A 10,497-nucleotide genomic window follows, 5' to 3' on the forward strand; every position below is an offset into this window, starting at 1 on the left:
TAGAAATGGAATTTTGTTTCTTTTTCTATAATTTTGATATAAGACTACTCACTTTTTATCCTTTTTTTTTTGTTTTTTTCTTTGTTGTTGGCTCGAGGTCAGCGAAATTGAAAATAAACCAAACCCAAAAAAGGAAGGAAGAAAAGAACAAAAAAATGGTAAGCGAATGAACAAAGAGAAAATCACCAAAAGTTCCTTTTTCTTAGTTGCGGTGTTTGCAGGCAAAACGTATTTTTCGCTGTTTGTTTTTTTTTTTTTTTTTGCTTGAAAATTGTTTTGTGCTATAATTGAGAAGTAGAAAGTAGAAAGATTAAAAAGGGTGGTCAGGGGAGCACCCGATAAAAAAGCTGGATGTATTTTTTATTCGTCTCGTCCTTTTTGCACTGACGAGATGATGATGATGTTGGTTGATGGTAGTGGTACTGTTTACGGTGTCAAGGAAGTATAAACTTATTCTTGTTTGAAAAAAATATCAACACAGTCGCACGCACGCATGTTCGCCAAGAAATCGAAAATTTTATTTTTTTTTTAAATGCTCCCTACTTTTTTCTCTGAGATTGTGTTTTTCTTAATATTTAGGTACGAATTTTGGAGCTATATTTTTTTTTTGAGGAAATTAAAAAAATTTGATTTTGTTTATTTTTCAAATGTTTGGTCTTAAAAAACATCAACACCTCAAAAAGAGCTTGTTTGTCGCGCAAAAATTACAGCAACTTTTAACACATCCAACGTCCGCGAAATATTTTTGCAAACTGAGGCGTCGTGCTTGTGGTGCGGATTATGAAAAAAATATACCGGAATGTTGATGGTGGTCTCGGTCCGGTCTCTGGGCCCGACTCTAGATATGGCTCAGGTTCTTCTCTGGCCGCCGCCGCCGTTCTTTTGTCATTCTCATTGCATTTGCTTGCCTTGTTTCGATGTCGTTGTTGATGTTAAAAATGTTGATGCCGATGCCGTCTGGCCTAGCCTGGCTGATGATGAAGTTAAAATTTGTTTTTGGAAGGGAAGAAAGTGGTGTTGTGTAGGTACGATTTGTGTAAAAGGGAAATTGCGGAATAGTTGGATATTGCGTAGTCCTCTTTACTTCTTTGTCCTCATCATAAAGAAGTGAGGAGTATTTGTGCAGTCTGTGCGAAGACGACTGTCTATGAAAACAGTGATGCAAAATTGATGTAAATTTAGGATAAATTAATTATTAGTTTTTTATCAGGGTTTTTAGGCGGGGAGTCGGAAAGTAAATGTAAATAAAGGAAAAATATTAACCTTCTAGTGTCTTCTTTATTAGGGATGTTTAAATGTCTTTTTTTATTACAATTGGGCTTAACAAAAAAACGGTGTCGGGGCTAAGCAATATGCATGTTAAAGACAACATGTAAGTAGGCGATGGCTCGCGCCAAATTTCAATTTTAAATAAATTATTTTGATAGTTAGTACCTAGGTCCGTTTTTTGAAAACTAAAAACAATTTTGGTTGCAGCTGCTGTGGGCTTTTAGGAGAGAAAACAAAAAACGAAAATCAAAGCAGATAGAAATAAGAAAATCCGGAAAACTCGTATCATTTTTTCAAAACTAAGTACATAATATTTGCCCTGAATTTATTTTTATTATTTTACTTTAGAAACTTGGAGAATATTTTGTTCGTATTTGGTTCCAAATTTATGAACCTATAGAATTACGCCAATGACTTGAAATGGTCATTTATGTATTTTGTTTACTATATGTATGTATGTAGCATCCTATTTTAGAAAAATTAGTAAAAAAAAAAAACTTTTTTTCTAAGTCTTAATATTTTGTGTTTGAAAATTTTATTTAACCCTCCAGTGCACACGTGGGGCTTGACAGGCCCAAAAGAAAACTAAACGCGAATAAAATTGCAATTTCTTTCTTTCAATTGAAATAATCTTCTAAATATGTACCTTCTAACAACCTCAAAATGCATCCTAGCACATATATAAATAATATAAATATAATAAGTTCAATAGGTTTAGTTTAAACTAAGCTTTGGGCCTACTAGGTCCCACGTATACAATGACGTAACTTTACAATTTTTTGGATTTTCAAAAAGGTCCGGTTAGCTTATAAGTAAAATTTCATTTCATTATTTTAACCTTAAGTGCCTCCGGATTGTGGGTTCATCTTTGAAAAAGCTGATTTTTGCCTAAAAACCACACATGCTTTGCTTAATTTATTATTATCTCATTTCTTATAAAAGCTAATTTAGGAGCATGTGCCAAAAAGCTTAAGCGTGTAGGTTGGGTCCGGACAAGAAAATTGCCCCGTTTAGTCAGGAGGGGCAATTTTCTAAAAAAAATGATTTAATTAGGAAAAAATATTATTAAAAATCAACGGTTATACCTACAACAACATGTTATACCTTTTTGTTAAGCCCAAAATCTCTTTTTTATTTTGCTTTCAAATAAAGCTGTTTTATATAAAAGTTCTTGAAAAATTAATTAATTTTAAAAATCAAGATTTTGAAAAAAAATTTTTTTAATTTGCGAACGGATTTTTTTTTCAAAATTTTATGTTCTTAAGTACTATTTAAGTTTTCAAAATTCAATGCTCTTATTTTTTGTCAGCAAAAACAGAAAACCGGATGCAAAAATGTTTTGTCGTTTTTGAGAAATTAAAAAAAAAAACCAAAACTACATTTTTCTAAGAATTACTAATTAATTTATGAAATATTATATCTTTCTTTTATTATTTTTAGAAAATCGTAAGTTTGAATATGTTTCCTTTGCATTAACTACAATTCTACCAAGTCTCAAGATTCTAGGGTATTCAGAAGTATACTTTTTAATAATTGATATTAATTCTACCAAAAACGGCGGTTACCACGCCCCCTGAATGTAAAATCTCAATTTTTCCATTTTTTTTCTTTGTATGGTCATGGATCTTGAAGTACAAGATCCATGACCATAACAAGTTTCTATGAAAACTAGGAGTTTGCCATAATTTTTATCATATACATACAAATGTTAGTTAGTGTGTTAGTGAGTAAATCAGCTACTCTTTTTGCGATTTTTGAAGGCCTTTTACTCAGAAACTACTAATCCTACGTAGCTTTTGAGGAGCTTGATTTGGACTATGTTAACAAATAAAACGAGTGTGAAATATTTGACATTATTGAAACAAAAGTTAGAATGGTTCGAAAAAGGCCTGAGTTTTTTCCTAAGGTTTTAGGACCAAAGTTCATAGAGAACTTGGTTGGGCAACCGGAGGCAGAAGATAAAGTCTGATTATAACCAAATTTTATATTATTGTTCTATTCACAGTTTGGCACCTTTTCATCACTGTGCCCGTAAAAAAATCAGCAAAAAAAATTTCTCCATACATTTGTGACCCAGCCTAATGTATATTTATAATCTTATATAGAGTTAATTTTAACCCTAAAAATCTAACCTTATTTTGTAGTACGTTTATCTACCCGTCAAAACGACGAAATGATTTTTAACTGCGCCGTTAAGAAAAAGTTATTAACTTATTTCTGTGAAGTTAAATAATTCATGTTTAGTAGTTATTTATTTAACAGAAAACGCAAAAAATGATTTTTTTAACAAACGGGTTACACGAATTGAGAATCCAATCGGAAGCTCCTTTTTCGGAGAAAACAGAAAAAATAAAATTATTGTTCGTCAAATCGACGAAGGTTAGCTATCTAGGGTTAAGGTTAACGAAAGTCAAATAAAAACAATATTCAATTTCTAATTTCTAGTTTCAATTTACATCGAAAATCATTTAAGTGAACGAAGGATTAAAATATAAAGGTGCAAAAATGTACTTAATATTTTTCAACATCCTCCGCCGCCGAGTTATATAAGAACTTATTTCCAAAGGGTACAAAAGTTGAACTGGTCTTCGAAGAACTGAACCATTAGGTAATCGTACTTCACATGCACGAACTTTTCCGACTCGCCCTGGAAATGTTTTTCGGATGATCGCTAATCGCCAGAGTATCCTACGCAAAGATGGATCTTCTATTAGAACAACATCTCCAGCTGCAAGGTAGGTCGATGCTGCTTGTCTCTCATGATGTAAAGAGCGTAACTGTTGAAGATATTCTCTAAACCAACGACGTTTAAATATTGAAATATTCTGTAAACGTTGTGCCCACTCTGATCTCAGCGTATTTTGATTGATGGGTTGAAAATTCTGTTCGGGTGTAGAATCACCAGATATTCCTTGAACACCAAGAAAATGGGCAGGTGTGAATGGAGCACAATCCGAAAAATCATCACTGCAGTACGTAAGAGGTCGTGAATTGACTACAGTTTCAACTTCAGTAAGAAGAGTAGTAAATTGGTCGATAGATAAAGTTGCTTTCAGCACTGCACCCTTCAATGAAGGTTTCACAACTCTTACTAGACCCTCCCAGAATCCACCCCACCAAGGTGCACGTTCGACGATAAATTTCCAGGTAATACGTTGATCAGTTAAGAAGCATTGAAAATCGGGATTTGATTTCAATTTAAGTTTATGACTTAGTTCTGTAGATGCCTTTTTGAAAGTCTTGGCATTATCGGAATATATAATCCGAGGTGCACCTCTTCGCGCAATAAAACGCCTCAATGCCAAAAGACAACTTTCGGCTGTCAGATCCAAAACCACCTCTAAGTGCACTGCTCTAACTGCTGCACAAGTAAGTAGCATTATGTAGACCTTCCTCGATTATTTGGTGCTATCGATCGCATAAAGCGGACCAGCAAAATCCACACCAGTGATCTCGAAAGGCCTTGTATGCAGTATTCGCTCTCTAGGAAGTGGAGCGAAGGGTTGTGATGCTGATTTAGCTTGAAGGAGCTTGCAAACAAAACAATTTTTAATAATATTTTTAACAAGTTGTCTTACTTTAAGTATCCAGAATCTTGAGCGAAGCTTTGAAAGCACTGAATTCGTTCCAGCATGAAATAGATTTTCGTGGGTGTCTCTTACAATCAGCTTCGTAATGTGCGATGATTTTGGCATAATATACGGATGAGATTCTTCTGGACTTAATCCTGAAAAAAAACTGAAGACGCCCTGAAGAGTTGCCAGATCAGCACTTGATGGAATACATTTTTTATTAAAAAGTAAGGTTAATTCATCTTTAAAATGCTGCCTCTGGGCATATTTTATCCAGCATTTTTCGGCAGCTATAATTTCATCGGCCGTAAGAAAAGTTGGAAACTTTTTTTTTGTCTTAAAGAAATTAAATGCACCAAAAAAGTAAGCGGTCGTTCGGAGCAGATGCCTCCAAGTGCTAAAATCGATTGGATTCATAGATGGAGTAATAATATTTTTTAACTCAACTAAAGCGGAGTTAGTTTCAATTTCTTCAGTCACATGTAAAGATGTCATCAAGGTGGTAATACTGATATCTTTTTCTGGCCATGTTGATTGATTTTCTTTTAACCAATCCGGTCCAGACATCCACAAAGATGAATTTATAAGAGCGTTAGCGTTAATACCTCTTGTGACTAGGTCTACTGGGTTTTCTAGGCCTGGACAGTGTCTCCACTTTGAAATGGATCTTATTTCACGGACCCTGTTTTCAATATATGATTTCCAACATTTACTGGAACCAGTAATCCAAAACCATGAAATTTTCGAATCTGTCCATAGATAAGTATCATTAAATTCAACACGCAAGTTTTTCTGCAAGTAATGTAATAAACGAGCTGCAACGAGAGCAGCTGTTAATTCAAACTTTGGAATGGTAAGTTCGTTCTGATTTTTGTTGTTTAGAGGTGCCACTCTATTTTTAGCACATAAGAAACGCACAAAAATATTTCCAATATCGTCACAGGTTCTTGCATAGGCTACGGCTCCGAAAGCATATTGGCTCGCATCTGCAAAAATATGTATATCAACGTTTCTCTTACCAACAATCACATGACGTGGAAAGGCTATTTTCCGAAGATCGCTCACTTCATGGCAGCATGTCATCCAAATTTTAATCATATCTTCAGGTAAGAGCTCGTCCCACTCTAGATGTTTACATAAAAACTTTTGAGGAGAAGAGCGCACGTTCGGGGGTATGTTTGTTCAGCTTCTTTAAGCCAGAACTATAATTGTCGGATCGTAGGATGCAAACGGAGGGGAACAGCGCTCGCAACCGCACTCGACGGATGAAAACTTGTGGAAAATACAAAGAAAACAACAACAATTGACAGTAGCTTCCGACTCCATCCGCCAATTATGGTTCTGGCTTTAATCGCCTTTATAATTGTGACAGCCAAATGACCAGAAGTGCGTTCTTTTTCTAACAATAGTTAACTATTGTTAACTATCGTTAACTTTTGTCGTCCCTAAACTACAAAATAGTTACGATTTGTAACTATTTGACAGATGAACATCGTTCCTAAACTCGTTTTGAAGTGTCAAATAGTTACAAATCGTAACTATTTCCAACTCACCTCCATGATATGAGTTGAAGACTCATGAGATTGTTGATGTGTCAAAGTGGATGTTTTGTTTACAAAACCAACCTAAAGATTTTTTTCATTTGGAAATAAGCGGAAAAAAAGAAAATAAAAACAGAGTTTTGTAATTTTATGATGAGAGAGAATTTATTTTGACTAAAAAAACATGATTTTTGTTATAATTATGGAAATAAAAATATTCTCGAAACAATTTTTTTTGGTGGTTTGACCATTGTATATATATTTCTATAGTACTATCAATCCATGAAAATACTTTAGCGACATCTTTTGGTAGATCTGCACTTCAATTTTCTGCATAAGGTTCAAACATAAAATAAACTAGCGATCCCTGAGGTGGTGACGCAAAACAGAAAATTCTACTTCATGAGAGTACTATAAGAATATATATACAATGGTTTGACAGTTTAACAATATGTAACAATAAATCGTTCCTAAATGATTTGTAAAAAACCCAACAATTTCTAACAATGACACATCAACAATATTTTTTGACATAACAACAATAGTTGACTATTGTTAGAAAAAGAACGCAGCTCAGGGCTGCAAGTGAAGCCAAATGTCACACGAGTCATTCGAAATACCTCTATATCAGGAAGATTGTCAACGTTACTTACGGCCATATTATTCACTCTGGATTTAGTTTGGATTTAAGTTAATTTTAAATCCAATCCATTAAATTTGAATTTTATAAATCCAAGGATTTAATATTTTGGTCATATTATTCACTCAAAACAAAATTATATGTTTATTCAATAAATTTTGTATAATTTGCATTTATCTTTATTTTTCCTTCACAAAATACGTGAAAAAACAACTGAACACTTTGAAAATTAATTTTAAATCTAGATTTATAAAGTTAAACAGACCTCCAGAGAGCAGTTTAAATTTGTTTGGATTTAACGAGATTGGATTTAAAAAATTGGATTTAAGATTGGATTTAAGTAGTGAATATTATGGAATTGGATTTATTTTTGACATTTGACATTGTTTACATCCAGATGTATTTTTTAGTGAATAAAATGGCCGTTAATTTATCCGAAAACCTAATAAATCTGTGACTATCGCGGTCTTTCGGGTGCAGCATTGTCTGTAAAAAAGCCTTTTCTATAGGTTTGTTCCAGACTTTTTGTGCACTAAATTCGGCAGTCTGTCAAATTAATGAGAGTTGGGAGAGAATTCTCTCAGAAGTAAATAAAACTACGAAAGACTGCCAAAAAGTGTGGAACAAGTTGAACACCATTATACAACACAATTTCATATTTTATGCTTTATTCGATAAACATTAACACTTTTTTAATGCAAACACACGTAAACGCGATTCAATTCAAAAAAATCACTACAATTTGATTTGTTTTCTTCTCAATTTATTTGTTTGACATACGTCAACTTTTCATTTGACAGAACTCATATTTCTGCCGGAAGAAATTCTCTGGGCTAAATTTGTCAGGGTGGGGACATTTTTTACTCTCTCGTGAGCGCTCTCTTCTACACAATGTTTGAAGTTGGGAACAGACTCTGACCAAAAATAACCAAAAATTACTAAATTCGGCAGTTGCAAACTGAGTGTGGAACGGACCTTATATCTGTTGTTAATGCAATCTTACCAATTCTGAAATTTAGTAGAATCGTTATAATATCAGGTAACAGATTATTGCCCACTTCAAGTTGTTGGTTAAGCGAATATTGATTAGAGTCATGAGCTGACGCATCAAAAACGATACGCAATTTCGTTGTTTCTTTGTCTTCCCTGTAGACTGGACGGCGAGGCATGTAAAACACACGTTCGCCTTCGATTGGGTACGGTGCTTGTTCGGCTATTCCACTTGAGAGCACATTCCACTTAAGCGCGTTGTCATACTCCAGAAGTTTTTTATTAACGCAAAGTTTTCTGACGAAGGCCTTGAAACGTTGTAGGGCCCCTGGATAGTTGTCATCAAGTAAACCCATCTATTTCCACGGGAGCAATGCTTCAAAGCGATAATCTAACCTGCGAATATTAAGAGATAAATCTGTATTGACATTTTCATTAGATGTTAAAGCAATTCCCAGAACTTCGAGTTGCCAAAATTTACTAGCTTCTTCGCAGACGCATACCTAGAGACGTAATGCTAGTTTTGGAAACTTCAGTTTGTGGCAATGGTCCTTGAATTGTCCAGCTAAATACAGTTTCTATTGCTGTTAGTTTATCGGTGATTCGCTTATATTTGTCCGTAGCAAATTGCCAGTAGTAATCAGCACCAATTAGGAGACTTATGCCTTCTTCTGGTATATTTCCTTAAGTACGAGAATCTGCTAATGGTAAACCATTCAAAGATGTTTCCAGCAATTGACTCGGGGGCGCAGCGAGAGCATTAACACAAATTTCGGGTACTTCAATTCAATCGCTTCAACAACGAACGTACGATTATTATATTGGCTACGTAAGATTATTTTTACCTTACTACATAACCGGTTTGGCTTACGCTTATCACTTCCAAATGATAATATACTCAAATTGTGAGAACCGGTCGGTGACAAATTAATGCAGCGAGCAACAGATGATTTTACAAAAGGCATTTGGCTCCCACCATCCATGACAAATCGAATAAACGACTTTCTGTTAGAAATCCCGTTTCCAGCAAATGCACAAGCAGTCGGTAATAAAACACTACATGACTGTCCAAGTGTTTGAGCAGTATACAAATTAAAAGTATTTTGACCCGAAGATGGCATACTTAGCTTTTTCGATAATTGTGACGTAGGCTCAGCTGAGCCACCAATTCTACCAGTACCTTGTTTTGCTTCGTTAATTCGGGCTATGAACAGAGGATCGCACATGCTTGTTGCGTGGCGCCCATTGCAAGTACTGTAAGTAACTCGTTTTACCTTGTAGGTTTTAGAATTGTGTCCCTTCGTACAGCAACGAAAACACCTACCATCAGTGCGAAGCAATTCTTTTTTGTAGATAAGTTCGGTAAGCAATTACATTCGGTGATTGCGTGATCTTTACTTTTACAAAAGAAGCACGAATCTTCATGCTCCCCTGCCGTAAACAGCCCCACAGCGGTTTTGACTTGTCAAGAACTCGTACCTGGTTGATACTGATTACGAGCAGAGTAACCTTTTGCTTCATTCGCCTTTTCTAAAGCTTCGACCTCTCGTTTGAGAAATGTAGAGAATTTATTGCCGATTGACTTTGTAGAAGTGATTTCAGATGCCGATGTTGAAGCTAAGTCGTCCATATTTTCGTCTGAGTTTTCGACCTGAAGATTGCCAGATAGACTGTGGTAAAAACGATGCAAATCCACACGAAGATCATTCGGAATGCATCGGAGAAGCACACCTTTGAGCATCACAAAATATTGTAGCGAAGGAACACCCAAAGATGTCAGAGATCAAGTTGAGGTTAGAACCGATGTATACAATCGTCTCAGCCCAACAGAATCTGTTTTAGAACTAACTGGTGGTGTTGATAAAAGCTGCTGCATTGTATGGTCGATTATTTTTTAGTGATCTCCGTACTCCTATTTGAGCAACTCAATTATAGTTGGCTTCTGTTGGCGTTAGGCCAGCTAATGTTTCTGCAGCTCTTCCATACAGTGACGTTTCTAAATAATTGAACTTATCGATGGTCGTTAATGATTAATTTTCATGAATTAAGGTACGATACTGCCCCCAAAATGGAACCCAGTCTTTATAATCACCTGAGAATCTTTTAAGAAATAATTTTTTTAACTTTACCGCATGTTGCATCGTATTAGGAACAACTGTAGAAGTCTCGTGGACACGTGATGCTTCTGGAAGTGGACCTGTTTGCAGTAGCCGAATTTTTGACAATCTATGCTTCAACCGCGTGATTACCCCTATTACCTTATCGTTATAGTCAGCCACAGCTTCTGATTCCTTTACGAAGTCTTCGGGTTTAATCAAAGACTTGAACTCGCTGTTTGCTTTAAGTAAACGAGCAGACGATCCAGAAATACCTCCAGCTCGTCCTCGATTTTATCAAGATTTTCTGCGTTGGATTTAATTTCAGATTCTTCAGAAATTAAATATTCGTTTGCTGCCTTCACAAGCTTGGTCACTTGACCAGGGTA

The 10,497-nt window shown here is 35.2% G+C and overlaps 3 protein-coding genes across 3 annotated transcripts in view; all 3 read right to left on the reverse strand.

The window, feature by feature from the left end:
• LOC129920712 (RNA-binding protein MEX3B) overlaps positions 1-1,089 on the reverse strand; it is a 27,050-nt gene extending 25,961 nt beyond the window's left edge. Inside the window, exon 1 of the mRNA XM_056002251.1 lies at positions 53-1,089. The gene's annotated coding sequence lies outside the window, so the exon portion shown is untranslated. The remainder of the gene's footprint in view (positions 1-52) is intronic.
• The window catches only part of LOC129920545 (uncharacterized), a 9,408-nt gene extending 4,759 nt beyond the window's left edge, over positions 1-4,649 (reverse strand). Inside the window, exon 1 of the mRNA XM_056001864.1 lies at positions 3,888-4,649. Coding sequence (XP_055857839.1) covers positions 3,888-4,649 — 762 coding nt within the window. The remainder of the gene's footprint in view (positions 1-3,887) is intronic.
• Positions 4,650-7,960: 3,311 nt separating this feature from the next.
• LOC129920546 (uncharacterized) lies at positions 7,961-8,368 on the reverse strand. The gene has a single exon (XM_056001865.1). The coding sequence runs from the start codon at positions 8,366-8,368 to the stop codon at positions 7,961-7,963; it is 408 nt and encodes a 135-aa protein (XP_055857840.1).
• Positions 8,369-10,497: the final 2,129 nt, after the last annotated feature.

This window comes from Episyrphus balteatus, chromosome X (assembly GCF_945859705.1).
Source record: "Episyrphus balteatus chromosome X, idEpiBalt1.1, whole genome shotgun sequence".
Classification (NCBI taxonomy): domain Eukaryota; kingdom Metazoa; phylum Arthropoda; class Insecta; order Diptera; family Syrphidae; genus Episyrphus; species Episyrphus balteatus.

Coding starts and splice junctions, on each gene's coding strand:
- LOC129920546 (XM_056001865.1), bottom strand. CDS start 8,368: ATGGGTTTACTTGATGACAACTATCCAGGGGCCCTACAACGTTTCAAG.